Source organism: Sminthopsis crassicaudata, chromosome 1 (genome assembly GCF_048593235.1).
Source record: "Sminthopsis crassicaudata isolate SCR6 chromosome 1, ASM4859323v1, whole genome shotgun sequence".
Lineage (NCBI taxonomy): Eukaryota > Metazoa > Chordata > Mammalia > Dasyuromorphia > Dasyuridae > Sminthopsis > Sminthopsis crassicaudata.
In genome coordinates this window covers 31,070,131-31,087,644 of record NC_133617.1, presented here as the reverse complement: position 1 = coordinate 31,087,644, position 17,514 = coordinate 31,070,131, and the positions used below count along the sequence as shown (strand labels likewise).

The 17,514-nt window shown below is 41.6% G+C and overlaps 1 protein-coding gene across 3 annotated transcripts in view; it reads right to left on the bottom strand.

The window, feature by feature from the left end:
* The window catches only part of HVCN1 (hydrogen voltage gated channel 1), a 45,932-nt gene that overhangs the window by 22,961 nt on the left and 5,457 nt on the right, over positions 1-17,514 (bottom strand). For 2 of the 3 annotated variants that reach the window (XM_074297467.1, XM_074297461.1), the window contains exons 2-3: positions 8,701-8,740; positions 1,304-1,576 (exon numbers count right to left, since the gene is read on the bottom strand). In XM_074297467.1, coding sequence (XP_074153568.1) covers positions 1,304-1,576; positions 8,701-8,721 — 294 coding nt within the window. In that variant the 5' untranslated portion in view covers positions 8,722-8,740. Of the gene's footprint in view, positions 1-1,303; positions 1,577-8,700; positions 8,741-17,172; positions 17,197-17,514 lie in introns of those variants that run through there. The other variant, XM_074297472.1, reaches the window with a different exon arrangement.

Below are 17,514 nucleotides of genomic sequence, written 5' to 3'. Positions count from 1 at the left end.
TCTATGCTTGTCACAGGCACGAGAAGGAGGGGCCCATCCCTGACAGAAAGGGATTCTTGGTGGGCAGAATGAAGAATGACAGTGACAGGAAAGAGGCTGCTCCCACTCCCAGGTACAGAGGCAATGACATCTGCCCAATCTGGGGAACTGGGTTCATTTCTATTTCCAGCAGTGTGCAGGCCCAGGGCCCTGTGAACAGAGTCACAAAAATAACTGTTCAGCAATCAATCCTGACAGCTCCTTCATGGTTCTTCAGCCTCCCAGAGCATTCAGTGTCCAAAAGGGATTCCGAGAGGCTCCAGGGAAATGCTCCCTGTCTCACTGCTACACACAGGCAGGACCAAACATAAGGAGGAAAAGGAAGGCTCAGAGAGGACAAGAGATGGTTGCTGGTGAAGCAACTGAATGGGTATTAACTTCCCAGCCCACATTCTGATTCTAAAGAGCTAAATGGGAAGTGGGCAGAACAGGAAGCATTTTTATTTTCTCTCTCTCCTTTTTTTTTTTTTTTGCCAAGTCAACTGAGGTTAAATGTTACACTTAGTAAACTGTGAGCATTATTATTATTATTTTCTTTTCTTCCCAGATTATTTTTACCTTCCAAATACAATTCTTCCTTTGCAACAACAACAACAAAATTCGGTCTGCACATATATATTGTACCTAGGATATACTATAAGATATTTAATATGTATGGGAATGCCTGCCATCTAGGGGAGGGGGTGGAGGGAAGGAGGGGAAAAATTCAGAATAGAAGGGAGTATAAGGGATAATGTGGTAAAAAAAAAAAAAAAAAAATCACCTATGTATATGTACTGTGAAAAAATGTTATAATTACAAAAATTAATTTTAAAAAATAAAGTTTAACCTTCTGCAAAAATAAATAAATAAATAAATTAATAACTTAATTAATTAATTGATAAATAAATGTTACGCTTAACCCCACAGCAAGAGTCACACACCCTGGAAGTGTTAAGTGTCTGAGGTCAGATTAAAATTCAGGTCCTTCTGACTTCAGGGCTGGTGCTCTAGCCACTGCACCACCTGGCTGCCCCTTTATTTTCCCCTTTTAAATAATATTAACAATGATTGAGATAACCTTGGAAGGCTCCAAACTTTTAAAAAATTCACAGCTCTCATCTGATTTTCCAATTCTAATAGTGTTGCAAGAGAAGGGAGAGCAGGTTTATTATCTCCACTTTAGAACCAGACAAGGCACGTGACTGACCCATAGCCAAGACCTGACTCTCAGATCTAGACTCTTCCCCTCCATCCTGCTGGTCTGGCTCTCCGAGGCTCCTACCTGAAACCTGTGGGAACTGAAGAGCTTTCTCATCACAGTCCTGAAGTCTGGGGGGGGCTTTGGGGGGCTGGCGACCTCCTCTGGAACGCTGGTGGCGCCGCTCTCAGGCCCAGGAGCCCCGGACGTCGGCGCCGGCGCTGCTGGCATCTGTGGCTGCTCATCCTCCTCTTCCTCGTTGTCCCATTTCTTATATCTGGTGTTCCATTTGTAATGGTCGTCGCCAACCACAGTGAAGTGCCTCAGGAACCTGGACATGGCTCTGGGGGAGCCGTCCTGGGAAGGGGGGGGGGAGAAAGATGAGTTTTAGCACAGGCTACCCAGAGACAGAGACAGAGAGAGACAGGGCAGAGAGGGGGAGACAGGGTGAGACGCAGAGATAAAGATAGACGCAGAGAGACAGAAAAACAGAGAGAGACAGTGTGTGTGTATGTGTGACAGAGACAGAGAGAAATAAAGACAGACACAGAGATAGTTACAGAGACAGAAAGACAGGGCAGAGAGGGAGAGTGAGGGAGAAACACAGAGAGATAGAGGCAGAGAGGGGCAGAGAGAAAGGGAGAAAGAGACAGAGAGAAACAGACACAGACACAGAGATAGTTAGAGAGACAGAAAGACAGAGGCAAAGAGAGAGAAACAGAGAGAGACACAGAGATAGAGACAGAGACAGAGACACAGAGATAGAGAGTGACAGAGAGACACAGAGAAAGACGCAGCGGAGCCACGTGGGTAAGGACACAGTCAAACAGTAGAGAGGAGGTAGGAGCATGTGGGGGACCCAGAACTCAGAGTTTTAAGGAGTTTCTCTTGTTCTCTTATTTTGGAACGAGGGGCTTTATAAAGACCTGGCAACAGGAAGCCCCAGCCTGCCCTTGTGGTTTGCCTGGCTGTAAGCAAAGGGCCTGACTCTGCAGTCCAATCAAAAATCCCCGGGCCAGGAGGAAGGTGGGTGGGAATGATGCTATTAAATGGCACCCAAGGCCCGTGCTCGAGCTGTCTACAGGAAAAGCTGTGAGTCACACTTCACAGGTGAGCACGTTCTGAAGAAGTGAGGCCTGTTCCTTGGGGGGTGGAAGTGGAAATAGATGGGGGGAGTGATAACCCCAAACACAGAATTCTAAGGAAACGGGCACGTGCAGACTGTTCCTTTTCAAGAGTCAGGTTCCTGAAAGGTGGAAAATAAACAGAATTTGGGCCAGTTTGGGCCTCTTCTAACAGGGACAAAGATGCTGGCTTGTTTTGTTTTGTTTTGTTTTTATACAAAACATCCCCCAAGAATCCCCATGTAGAGCAAACCATGTTTCCTCCTTCCCCTCCACTTGGTTCATGAGAATCCAGATGTTTATCAGCTGGGCTCTTGAGCTGGAAAAGACCTGTCCCCTCTCTCCACCCCTGTGGCTTAGGATCATAGAACTCGGGTTCTTCCAGTCCAGCCCAACCACCTTCAGTGAGCCTAGCCTGAGCCAGACCCTGTGCTGGCCTATGGGAGTTCATAGACAAAAGGAAGAAAAAAAATCCCTGTCCTCAGAGGGAGTTGGATCTTATTCTTATTCCAAAAGCAATAGGGATCCTTTGAAGATTCTTGAGCACCAGAGTGACATGGTCAGCTTTAGGACTGAGGGCTACCTGAGAGAGGAGAAATGGTTGTTTGAGTCGTGTCCTTCATAACCCCATTTGGGCTTTTCTTGGCAGAAACACTGAAGTTGTTTATCTTTCCTTTCCCCAGCTCATTTACAGATGAGGAAAATGAGGAAAACAGAATAAAGTGACTTGTCCAGGGTCACACCACTAGGAAGTATCTGAGGCTGGATTTGAACTCAGATCTTCCCAAGATCACCATCAGATCACCCAGATGCCAGACCAGCTAAGAGACTACTGCAGTTGCCAAGGTGAGATGTAATGGGGTTATGGCACGACAGCTGGGAAAAGAGGTTAGATACAAAGGATGTATAAGAAAGATGGATAAGGCTACACTGTTTGGATACTAATAGTGAGCAATCCACTGAGATCATTCCCCAAACGAGGGAGAAAGGCTGCTAAATTTTACCTTATGTGTGAGATCCTCAGGACTCACATGTGCCTATGTGTTAATTTTATAATGTTTATATATTAATTAAATAATTTGCCAATATATTTAATTATATTGTTCTGATGTTTATATATTAAGTTTTAATTAATCACTCATGTCTTTAATTATATATTAACTCAATGCCTATGTGTTAATTTAATTGTACGTTATTTGATTATAAATTATTTGCGAAGTTAGTTTAATTATATATTAACTTGATGTTCATATGTTAATTAAATGAGATTTTATTTTATTATTGTTTGCTACTATATTTGGTCATATATTAATTTGTGCATTGTACATTAATTTAATTATGTGGCATTTTAAGCATTAGTTGCTAATATATTTAATTGTGTGTTGATTTAATGTTTGTGCATTAATGAAATGATATATTATGTTATTATTAATTATTTACCATATATAATTATACATTGATTTGATGTTTCTATGTTAAAGTATGTATTATTTATCATTAGTTATTTACTGGTATATTCATTATGTTTTAATTGCATGTTGATTTATTTTAAGTTAATTAGTAAGATAATTTAATTATATATTTAATGTGCATAGATTAATTTTTAATTAATGCACCATCATTAAAAATTACATAGGAACCGCATTTTCCTCTGGTTTGGGCTGTACTGGGGGGTGTGGTGAGCTATCTCCGCCCGATGTCTTGTTCTGAAGTAGGCTGTCTATATGTAGGGAAAGTAATCTGGTTAATATTCCCTCAAGACTTTTATCTTTCAGCATATTATTTATTGGACTGGCTTGCACTGATAAGAAGGGTCGGTAAGCAAACACTGAGCAAACCACTGAAGCTCAAGATTTCAACTGACACTCTTGGTTGAGGATTGAACAAGAAGAAGGTTGGGTATGGCCAGGAAACGTGTCTTGGGGTAACAGATTCCTTCAGTCAAGTCCCTTTCTCCCTCCCTGTCCCCCTCCCCCATTTCTGCTCTCCTATACCTTTCTTTGAGACATCTCTTTTTTGCTTTTACTTAGAAATCCCTGGAGGTTCAAAGGCAGAGCCTTACCAGGAGATAGACTGTCCAGAAAAAGGGAAGTCACCTTTCTTCTGTCTACTTGGTTAGGTCACATCCAGACTCTAGTGTCCATTTTGGTTGCCCTGTGCCATTAAGGAAGGCCAGTAACAAGCTGGACCATGTCTAGAAGAGGAAAACCAAGAAGGCGACAGATTGGAGATAATGGGAGCAGAAATCAGCAAAGTGGAAAAGCGGAGCTGGAAGCCATCTTCTGGCATTTGAAAGGTTGTCATGTAAAAGACTATTTTTGACTTATTCTGCTCCAGGTCAGAGGTAAGGACCAGGAACAACTGATGGAAGTTTCAGAGAGGTAGATTGAAGTTAAATCCAAGGAGAAAATGCTCCAGTTATTGGAGCTGCTCTAAAGAGTTCAACTTAGCTGTGTGACTCTGGACAAGTCACTTCATCATGTGAGCCTCAGTTTCCTCCTCTGTAAAATAAGCTGGAGAAGGAAATGGCAAACCATCTTTGCCAAGAAAATCCCAAATGGGTTCACAAAGAGTCAGACAGGGCTGAAAACAACAATACCAACAAAAAGTCAAACAGAGTGAACTCCCTTTCACTGAAGGTCTTTGAACAAATTAGATGACCCCTTTGAAGGCATTGTAGAAGGAATTCTTGTTTGACCCCCAAACCCTAAAGCCTTTCCCAGCTCAGCTCAACATTCAATGCCTTAATGGCCTTGTACAAGTCATTTCTCCCTTCACTGGTCATCAATTTTTTCATCTGGAATGTTTTCCTCAACTCCTACATTTTAAAAATCTCTTTTTTCCCCTCACACAATGTACTATATTAGTATCAGGGCCCATAATATGCTTGATTTGGCTAAGAGCAGAACTTTTTAAATCATAAAATCAATATTGAGAAGCATTTTGAAAAGTTTTTTAACAATGCTGTTTAAGGAAAATTATCATTGAAATTAAAAAAAAAAAAAAACTAACCAAAAAAACAAAAGGCCCATGGAGCAAGACAGAAAAGATCCACAGACCAACCAAGAAGACATTGTTTGTTTCTTAGAATTGTCCAAAGACCGTTTTCAGAAATGCAGCCAGTTTAGCCAGGCTCGGTACCATCCATCTCTAATTCCTGGCTGGATCTCCTGAACTCAGGAGTTCTGACCTGCCGTGGGTCAGAACCACTAAGCCTGGCGCCAGCCAATAGGGCGAGCCTCCAGGAGCAGAGGGCTATCTGGCTGCTGAAGGAGAGCTAAACCAGGCCAGGTGGAAGAATAGAGCAAGTTAAAGCTCGTGTGACAATCACTGTTAAGATTCATGAATTTGGGTGAGATAGGGACAACCTAGTCTCAAAAAAGAAATGGAGGCAATTCTCTCTAATACAGGAGCTGATCATCCAAGTCGTGGCTTGAATATATATGCTCATGGATTCTCTTTCTTCTCTCTCCATTCCTGATCTTGGGGCCATTCCCCTACACTAGCCAGCAAAAATATCACAGGACCATAGATTTGGATAGGGAACTCATAGAGTATCTAGACCTGGGTTTTACATATAGGGAAACTGAGGCAGCGAGACAGGAAGTAATATTTCAATCAAATGAGTATTAAGAGGATTAGCCAGGATTTAAATAGCCTCAATTTCAAAATCTTTTCAGTCCAGCAGGAAGCCTCAGTGGACATACAGCCTTTTTGAGAGACCCAGGAGTAAGAAGAATAGAAAAAATGCCTAAAAGGAGCCTCCTGATGTGTCTTCACATTAAGGGTCAGCAGGATGGTTTTTGTTCCATTTTTCAGAAACTTCCCATCTAGTGTAAAGACCAGGGAAGGAATAACTCCAGTGGAAACCACCAGACTGAGTTCATCTGCACACAACCCGCCTGTAACGTCTCGGTTGTCACTGAGTCTGGCCACCAAAGTTCCTGTCCCTCCCTGACTTCAGAGAACGATCCAGATGGATTTTTTTCTCTTAGCTTCTGTGTTTCAAGCAAACGCCTCCTTTTCGAGTCGCAGATGGGGGAGAAGGCTATCCTTGGGGACCAGGGGCAAGGGGTGGGGACAACAGATCTGAACTCTCTGGTGAATCGGAACCCAGCTGCCTGGGACCTCCACCAAACTCTTGGGGCTCAGATTATGTGGAATTTTTTTTTTCTTTTTCTAAATTGGGGAAGTCTCTAAATAAGTGTAGCACATTTTCCTTTTCAAGGAGGAAGTGTGAGGTTTATGAGGGGCAACCACAAATGCAACAGGACAAACCCCATGACATGGGGGCCTGGTACAAAGAATCTGGGAGTGGGGAGCCTTCTGGTCCTGAATCCCAGGCAGCAGTTGGACATTCAAGGCCTGGGGTGATCTAGTGCATTACTTCAGTTTTTTGGTATCTAGTTTTTGCCATCTTCAAATCTAAACCACTGCTTCAATCCAATTAAATCCAACCACCCACTATGGATTATGGGCAGACAAGTAGGCAGTCAGTCCAGTGAATAGAGCCCCAGCCCAGACATGAGAAGAAACTGAGTTCAAATTCTACTTCCGATATTTCCTAGCTGTTTGACCCTGGGAAAGTCACTTAATCCTGTCTGCCTCAGTTTCCTCATCTGTAAAATGAGCCAGAGAAGGAAATAGTAGCATCCTTGCCAAAGAAATCCTAAATGGGGACATGAAGGGTTGGATACAACTGAACAATAGAAGATATTGACCCTTTGGCAATCTGGTGAGACATATTTACTGCTCCCAATCATATGCTATTGCTTATTTTCCCAATTGGAGAAAATGCTAAATTTCAGGCAGAGGTTGGTGAAGATGAGGATTTTTTCCCTCATCCCAGTTCACAAATCTCATGAAATCCCTCTCGTGGCCCCTTTGGGGTCTGTTGACTTCTGCTTTCTGCTACAGTACTAAGATTTTTAGATGTGTCATTAATGGTTTGGGGGACGAGTGGATGGGTGGGAATTCCAAACTGTTCATTTTATAAATTAAGAAACAGGTCCAGGGAACACAAGTCACTTGTCCTGGGTCTTCAGTGGCAGAGGCTGGATTTGAACCCAAACCTTAAAATCCAAGTTCAGTGTTCTTGCTATTATACTTGCCTATTAATAAACTGTACTATCCTAACTTTACAGATGGGGAAACTGAGGCTCAGAGAAAAGAAGGGACTTACAACAGGTTTTTCCCTCTGCCCCAAACACATGCAGGCTAGAGCTGAGAAAGTTTATAGAATCATAGGATTAAGCAAATGATGAAAACAATATAATTTTACGTCATAGTTCACTTTGACTTCATCTGTTAGAGAGGCTTATTTTCTGCCTATGGGCCTGAGCATCAATGCCTCTCTTCCCTCCTCACTATCACCCAGCGTTCTGCCCTGGCATTCTCACCTGCCTCCTACCTTGGCATCTCTTCCTCCAGTCCCCTTTTCACTCATGGACTTTTCACTGAAAGGTGACTCGCTCAGAATTTTACAGCAAGAACATGTCTGAGCAGAGGCTTGAACCCAGAATCCAGCCAGGTGAACTGATTTTCTTCTTGCTCCTCTTACAAACTTACAAAAAAAGGTGGGGGGGAAATAAAGCAAGAGAGGCTGGCTCTGGAGCTTACTGACTGGATGGCTTCTTTCAATGTTTCCTCATCTGTGGAATGGGGCTAATAATCCTCGGAATCCCCTAACTTTCATGGAGAAGAGAAAGGAATAAGCATTACCTAATATGTGCTAGTCACTATAATTATTATCTCATGTGATCCTCACAACAAATTTGGGAGAAGGGTGCTATTGTTATCTCCATTTTACAATTGGGGGAAACTAAAGCAAATAGGGTTAAATGACTTTCCCAAGATCACACAGCCAGGAAGTGTCTGAAACTAGATTTGAACTCAGGCTTTCCAGGGATCTAACCACTGCACCATCAGTTGCTATGGATGTGCAGGGAAGCTCATTTTGGAAACCTTTAGGGAGAATGTACATCCTCCTTTTCCCCATGTTCTTCCTCCTCCTCATTCTCTTCCTCTTCCTCATTTCCTGGTAATGTGGGGAATGTTAGTACAGAAACTCCTTTTCCCCCATGTTGATGAGACTACCTGCCATTTTTTTTTTTGGGGGGGGTCTGTTGACCTCTGCTTTCTGCTATAGTACTAAGATTTTAGATGTGTCACCAATGTAACTTATATTTTAGGAAAGGGCATGAGGCACTGAGAAATAAATGGCTTGTCCAAGATCACACAGCCAGATTGTATCAATGATAGGACCCAGATCTCCCTGGGTGACCTCCCCTCCCGTCTCCTTGACCCTTCTGTTTCTGTTCAGCTGGGTCTGAGTTCTAATGATGAAAGTCCACTTACCTCTTTTTCTTCAGGATCCATTTTTCAGCTGTCACAGAATCTAGAAAGAAGGATGCAGTTGGGTTCATTAGTGTAACTACTTAATTTATTTAAAATTATCTTTATTTTTAGAGCTTTTTATTTTTGAAACATATGCATGGATTTTTTGACCTTGACCCTTGCATAGCCTTGTGTTTCAGAATTTCCCCTCCTTCCTCCCACCCCCTCCCCTAGATGGCAAGCAATCCAATATATATCAAACATGTTAAAATATATGTTAAATCTGGGTCAGCTAGGTGGTGCAGTGGATAGAGCACCAGCCCTGAAGTCAGGAGGACTTGAGTTCAAATCTGTTCTAAGACACTTAATATTTCTTAGCTGTGTGACCCTGAGCAAGGGTCCCTTAACCCCAATTGCCTCAGCAATATATATAAAAAATCCAATATATTTATACCAATATCTTGCTGCACAAGAAATATCAGATCAAAAAGGAAAGAAAATGAGAAAGAAAATAAAATACAAGGGAACAACAATAGAAAGAGTGAAAATGCTATGTTGTTCCCCATAGTCCTCTGTCTGGATGCACAAGATCATTGGAACTGGACTAAATCATCGACTTGTTGAAGAGAGCCACATCATCAGATTTGATCATCGTATAATCTTATTGTTGGCGTGTACAATGATCCCCTGCTTCTGCTCATTTCACTCAGCATCAGTTGATGCAAGTCTCTCCGAGCCTCTCCGTATTCATTCTGCTGGTCATTCCTTATATAACAATAATATTCCATCACATTCATATAAACAATTTATTCAGCCATTCTCCAAATGATGGGCATCCGCTCAGTTTCCAGTTTCTGGTCACTACAAAGAGGGCAGCCACAGTTTTGTACATGTGGGTCCCTTTCCCTCCTTTATGATCTCTTTGGGATACAGGCCCAGTAGAAACACTATTGGGTCAAAGGGTATGCTCAGTTTATAGCCTTTTAGGGCATAGTTCCAAATTGTCATCTTAAATTTTAAAAAAGAATAATTCTGTATTTAAGCACTGCTTGTAGTATTTCTACTCTAGGATCATCGTTGATAGCTGGAAGGGACCTTGGAGACCATCTAGTCCAAAAACCTCATTTCCCAAGGAAGTCAAGTCCCAAGGAAGTTAAATGATGTGCTGAGAGCCTCAAAGGCAGGACTTGAAGCTGACTCCAGAGCTAGCTCTCTTTCCACAGTATCGAGCTTCTGACATCTAGTTTATTCTTATTCAGTCATTTTCCAGCCATGTCTGACTCTTGAGATCCCATTTGGCTCTCACAGCTAGTAAGTGTTGGAGGCTGGATTTGAACTCTGGTTTTCCTGACTCTCAGCCCATCTGGCTGTCCATTGTACTGCCCAAGTTATAATGACTAAAACTTCGAAATCGCAGCAACTTCCTGATGCGAGATCCCAGCCTGGCTTACCCCCAAAGGGCCCCTCCAAGACTCCTCATCCTTCCGTCCTCCTAAAACATCCCTATTGTCTCTAGGAGAAGGGGATAACGGCTAGCACTGATAAAGTTCATTAATCATTACAAAGCATTTTACAATGTTAACTCATTTGCCAATCCTTCAAGATAGGTGATATAATACTCTAACATATTTAACATGTATGGGACTACCTGCCATCTGGGGGAGGGGGTGAGGGGAAGGAGGGGAAAAGTTGGAACAGAAGGTTGCACAAGGGTCAATGCTGAAAAATTCCCATGCATGTGTTCGGTCAATAAAAAACTATAATAAGAAAATAAAATTATAAAAAAGATAGGTGCTATAATTACCCTTGTTTTCCAGATGAGGAAACTGAGGCTAGAGATTAAGTGACTTGTTTAGAATCATATAACTACAAGTGTCTGAGGGAGGATGTGAACTCAGGCTTTTCTTACTCCCCTTTGCCACCTCTAACTCTGGCGTTCAAGGCTCTCCAATGAGCCCTCCAGACTTAATTCACTTTCCTTCTCTTCATGCATTCTACGTTCCAGACAAGTTGGACTATGAGCTGTTTCCTAAACTCATCCCTTTCCTAGAACATCTTCATCTCACTGTCAGTGTCCTTCTCTTCCTTCAAGACCCAGCTCCGAGAAACCTTCCTTGATCTTTCCCCATTGGTTGATGAATGTTCTCTTTCATCCTCCTTTTTCTTCATATACTTATTTGTTTGGACAGCCGGGTAGCACAGGAAATGGAGTCCTGAGCTAGGAGTTATGAGGACCTGAACTCAGATCTGGCCTTAGACACTTACTAGCCGTGTGACTCTGAATAAGTCGTCCAACTTCTGTCTGCTTCAGTTTCCTCATCTGGAAAATGGGAATAATAAGAATAATAGAACCTGCATATCAGAGTTGTTGTAAGGATCATAGTCATAAAATGTTTCAGGAATCTTGAGAAGTGGGTACAGCAGGTATTGCCCCCATTTTCAGGATGAGAAAACTGCAGTTTCATAGAGAGTAGATATCTGAGGTAGGATTAGAATGCAGGCCTTCCTGACTTCAAGTCTAGAACTCTAAGTACTAGGCCAGTCTCCCTTAACATGCAGTGCTCCCCTCCTTAGGATCCCACAGTAGGCCTCTAACCTGCAGTGCTCCCCTCCTTACAACCCCATGGTAGGCATGGTCTATTTGACATGATAAGCCCAAACTAGCTGCTTCTAATTAATTAGTGAGTTTTATTATTTAGGGACGGCCAGTGGGCCAGTGTATCCTATGATATCCCATTGTAGCCCTGGGGCTGAGTGCTGGCAGTCAGTGCTCTCTGAAATTCTAAGGCCTTCATTGCAGAGATGTTATCAGCTGTGTGGGTAACGGAGGTTTCCTCACTAGGGTGTTCCCTAGAACAGTGAAGGAGCCGTTGGGTGTGCAGTAGGGAGAGCGCTGGACCAGGAAGACCTGAGTTCAAATCTGCTCTCAGACTCTTATTAGCTGGTGACTCTTGGGCAAGTCACTTAACCCTGTTTGACTCAGTTTTTCATCTATGAAATGGTTCCACCCATGAGCTGGAGATGGAAATGGCACTCCAGCATCTTAGCAAAGAAACCCCAAATGAGGTCACGAGTGAACACACTGGAATCAACAATGAAAAATATATTTGCTAATAGAATGTAAGCTCCTTGGGGGCGGCTGGGTGGCACAGTGGATAGAGCACCAGCCCTGAAGTCAGGACCTGAGTTCAAATCTGACCTCAGACACTTAACACTTTCTGGCTGTGTGACCCTGGGCAAGTCACTGTCTCAATAAGAAAAAGGAGGAGGAGGGGAGAAGGGAGAAAAGGGAGGAGGGAGAAGAGAAGGGAGGGGGAGAGGGAAGGAGGGGGAAGGAGAAGGTCCTTGAGGGCAAGGGACTGAATTATTGGGAAGGATCTTGGATGACTTCAAGTCTGGGAATATGGGTGACCAAAAGAAACACTAAGTTCACTTCCAGAGTGATCAAATATCTAAACTAGAAAGAGCAGCCTGCTAAAGCTCTTGTCTCCTTATCGTGACCAGTGCTTATAATGGAGAGTCTGCTGGGCCTGGAGACAAGAAAACCCGAGTTCAAATCCTACCTCAGACATTTACAGCTGTGTGACTCTGGCCAAATCACTTTGTCTTCATTTCTTCAGCTGGAAAATGTATTGTAATAATTGCACCTGCCTCATAGGGCTGTGGTCAGGATTAGATAAACTGGCATAAGTAAACTACTCTACTACCCTTAAAATGCTGTATAGATACTATTGTTGTTATTAATTTTCTTTATCTTTATTTGTGGTTTTCAAGTTCTTTACTCTAATCTCAACAACCAACAATAACCTTCCCCCCTCACTGAATAGCATTTTATTTTTTCAATTACATGTAAATACAATTTTAAACATTTACTTTTATGCGATTTTGATTTCCTTTTTTTTTCTCCCTCTTTCTTTCCCCTTGTTCCTCCCTGAGAAGGCAAGCAGTCTGATATAGCCAATAACCTCTTAATTATTTAATACAATGATTTTTTCCCTTCTTCCTTATCAGGCAGTGGATAGAGTCCTCAAGGATGAAATCAGGAAGACCTGAGTTTGAATCCCATCTCAGACACTTTCTAGTTGTATGACCCTGGGCAAGTCACTTAACCCTGTTTGTCTCAGTTTCCTCATATAGTAAAATTTTAGAGCTAGAGAAAGAAAGAGCAAACCCCTCCAAGTATCCCTGCCAAGAGAATCCAAATGGGGTCACCAAGAATCTTACACTGTTGAATAATGGAACAATTCTCCTTTGATCTTTTATCACTGTTGACCACCCTCTCCTCCCTTGCCTTGGATGATGCTAGTATCTCCTGGTTCTCTTACCTGTACATCTCTTCCAATCTTTTTTTTTATCTTTTTTCTTCATTCTCTTCCCTTCTTTTTAGAACGAGTACTTCCCTGGGTCCTCTTATCTCTCTGTTCATCCTCTCTCTTGCTGATCATCAGTTCTCATGGTCCAATGACCACCTCTATGCAAAGGAGTCCCAGATCTCTATGTCTAGTCCTAATCTTTCTCCTACTTTTGAATTTGTGTCCCTAGGGCCTAGTGTTAGGATCATAATAAGCACTTAATAAATGCTTTTTCATTCATTTATTCATGCCTTCATCCCTTCCTGGATATCCCTTTGATGTCTCAAACATTCAAAATGGAACTTCTATCTTCCCACCAACTTTCCTGTTTCTACGCAGGGCACCAGCCATCAGCCTCCCAGCCACCCAGCCACCCAGGTTCATAGCCTGTGATCATCTGGAATACTTCCTTGTCCTCAAAACTCCTCAGCTTCAAAGACCTCTATAACATCTCTTTTAGTCATCTTTAATTCAGTTCAACCAGACATTTAAGTACCTACTGTGTGTCAGGGAGTCCGCTAGGTGGTAGAAATGCAAAGACAAAAAAAAAAAAAAATGAAACAGTTCGTGCCTTCGAGGTTATAATTTATATCCAAACATTTCTCAAATCCATCCCTTTCTCTCTACTCACACAGCCATCAATCTATTTCAATCCATTCTGACTTACCTACACTATTAAAAATAGCCTATAATTGGTCTTTGTAGCACTAAACTAGCAGAAATTTAGGATAGCACATAGTAGGTACTTCACAAATGTTCCTTGATTGACTCCTTGGCTCTAGTCTATCCCTTTCTGTTATTACTGTTCAGTTTTGTCCGACTCTTTGTTACCCTATTTGGGGTTTTCTTGACAAAAGATGCTGGAGTGGTTGGCCATTTTCTTTTCCAGCCCATTTTACAGATGAAGAAATTGAGGCAGACAGGGTGAAGTGACCTGTCCAGGGTCACTCAAGTAGTAAGTCTCTGAGGCTGAAACTTAACTCAAGCCTTTCTGACTAGGCCTTATGCTCCATTCACTGCTCCAACTAGCTGCCCACTTCCTTTCTCTCATTTCTAATCAATCTATATTTATATTCGAGTTAAAGAAAAGTTTCCTAACCAATAGATTTGTTCCAAAGTAGAATGGGTTATATTAGGAGGTGATGTTACCCTTCATTGGAGCTGTTATATTTATATCTAAATATCTATAGATATAGATTGTAGAAATATCCATATATTTATATATATGCAGATATCTCTATATAAATATACAGATCTATCTATTTATATACACATACAATACAACCCTATGTGTAAAATATAGAATAGATATCCTAGAAGGGATCCTTTTTCAGGTATAATACCTAGATTACACTCTTTCTTCACCTCTGATTTTTAAACTCTCGGGCTTCCTTTAAGATTCTGCTTAAAGAGAGCCAACTACACCCAGGGAATGAGGATGGTTCACAACATAGCATTTTCACTTCTTTTTGTTGTTGTTTGCTTGCATTTTGTTTTCTTTCTCATTTTGTTTCCTTTTTGATTTGATTTTTCTTGTGCAGCAAGATAATTGTATAAACATATATGCATATATTTCTACCATGTTTCACATATTGCTTGCTATCTAGGGGAAGGAGTAGGGAGAAGGGAGGGGGGGGGATTGGAATACACAGTCTTTCAAGGGTCAATGTTGAAAAATTACCCATGCATATGTTTTGAAATTTAAAAGGCTTTAATAAAAATATTAAAAATAACAATGAAATGATAATAATAAATAATTAAATGAATAATTAAATAAAATAATAACAAAATAAAAAATGAAAAAAAGTTTCTCCTTAAAGCATCCCTCCTCCTCTACTTTGGTCCCAGATGATAATTTCTTCCACCTCCAAGGGCACTATCTATCTGCTTTATCTCTATATACTGTCTTTACCATTAGAATGACAGCTTCTCAAGGGCAGGGATTGTTTTTGATTTTTCTTTGTATTTCCAACACCTAGACCAATGCATGAGATGTAATAAGTACTTGCTAACTGACTGACTGATTGCTACCCTGATTTTTAGTAAGTATTTAATAAATGCTATTTAGTTGTTTGACATCCTGACTATACAGTAAGTGCTTAATAAATGCTTTTTAGATGTTTGACATCCTGACTATACAATAAGTGCTTAATAAATGCTTTTTGATTCATTGACATCCTGACTATATAAATAAATACTGGGGCAGCTAGGTGGCGCAGTGGATAGACCACCAACCTTGAATTCAGGAGGACCTGAGTTCAAATGTGGTCTCAGACACTTAACACTTCCCAGCTGTGTGACCCTGGGCAAGTCACTTAACCCCAGCCTCAAAAATAAATAAATAAATAAATAAAATAAAATAAATACTTCTTTGGTTGATGGATATCTTGACTTTACAGGGAATACTTAATAAATGCTTTTTGACTGACTTGATGCTAAGGGTGGTTCTACTCAGTTCTAGATCCATGATCTTGTGATGGTGTGGGGATTGTCTGAGGGGAATTTGCTCAGGGCATCCTGATGCCACATGCTTCTTCCTCTGTTGCCAAATGATGAGGGAGTTATGCAAACCTCCTTTCAAAGAAAGTTTTCAAAACTTCGTGTTGCTCCATGCTCTGGTAACGTCCAGTTACTCTGGGCGCCGAGTCCTGTGTCCATTCCCCTCCACTTTCTCCCCAAGAGAAATCAAGCGAAACCCCAGCTTTACACAAGAAGTGGCCTGCTTGCCAAGACAGGAGCTGGCTGAGGGGGCCCCCGGAAGCCCTGCTGATAGCAGATAACCACAACCCTCTTGGGACAGATGGACCTGCAGACTCGAGCACCTTCCCCATGGAAAGTGTAACCAAAGACCTCAAACCCTCCAGCACAACATCCCAGCAGACAGGATGGCCAAGCACCCCCAGAGATTCTGCATCCCTGGCTCTCCCCGGCAATTAGTGTTCAGTTCTTGTGACCCCAAGAGCTGCAAGTGTTGGGCAACCAGAATTTTTGTCATCATTCTTCAGCCGTGTCTGACTCTCCGTGGGATTTTTTGACAAAAGTTCCCATTTCCTTCTCTGGCTCAGTGGACAGAGAAGAAACTGAGGTAAATAAGGTTAAGTGACCTGTCCAGGGTCACAGAGCTAGTCAGCGTTTGAGGCAGGAAGATGAGTCTCACTGTGCCATCTCAGCTTCCCCCTAAGACCTAAAAATCTATCCTATGAGGTCCTGGCTATAGTGTCCTCAATGGTGGCGATACTTAGCAAATTATTTAGAATTTCAGCCTCAGTTTCCTCATGTGTAAAGTTCAGACTAGTGGTCACTGAAAAGACCCTTTCATAGCCAATCAATCAATCAGGTATTATGGCTGAGGTGCTGGGGATACAAAGTGAGGAGCTTAAATCCAGGGAGAAACAACATGCATGTGGGTGAATGCATGTATAGACACATGGACACATATGTGCAATATATTAACTATCTGTACATGCATGTAGCTACCTGCACATGTGTGTATATGAATATTTAAAATACATACAAATAAATAAAAAGTTAAAAAGGATTTATAAAGGCTTCATATTGATGATGGAATTCTCAGCTAATTCTTGAAGAAGCAAGAGAATAAAATATAGAATGGAGGCAGTACATTCCAGGCAGGAAGGACAGCTCGTGCAAAAGTGCAGAGGTGGGAGAGCGAGAGCCATAAATAAGGTACAGTAGGAAATTCAGTTTGACTAGAAGACAACTGGTGAAGGTTAGCAATGTGTCATAAAGCTGAAAAGCTCTAAATAACTGGTCCTGTGATTCTACTTCTCCTTTTTGTACCTCAGTCTAGTCATCTGTGAAATGAGGGGGTTGAAAATGAGGACCTCCTTGGCTCCCTTGTATCTCTAAGTCCTCCCATCCTATGATCTCAAAGGATTCGACGGCCTGGTGGAGAGAGCAGAGGGATGTGCACGCCCTAATAGCAACTGCAGCCAAAGGTCCCAAAGTCATAAGAGCAGAAATTTGGAAGCCCCTGATTCAAAGTTTGCCTTTGATGCTTCCAAAGCGTGCCCTAAAACTGGGCAAGTCATATAATTTTTTTGAACTTCCTCCTCCTCATCTGTAATATGAAAGTAATAATTCCTGAAATAATAGTAATAATAAAAATAATGATACCTACTACGTTCCAGGCCCCATCCTGAGCGCTTTACAAATGATCTCATTTGATCTTTATGACAACCCTAGGATGTAGATAATAATAATAATGATAATGATAATTACATTTCTGTAGTGCCTACTATGTGCCAGGCACTGTAGCAAGTGCCTTGCAAATATTATTTCAACTGATCCTCACAATTACCCTGGGAGGGAGATGATAACAACAATAATAATATCATTATTATTATAATGATAGTGATAGCATTTATATAGCACCTACTAGGTATCAGGCACTCTTATTAAGTACTTTATAAATATTTCATTTGATCCCCACAACAATCCTAGGGGAGATAATAATATTATT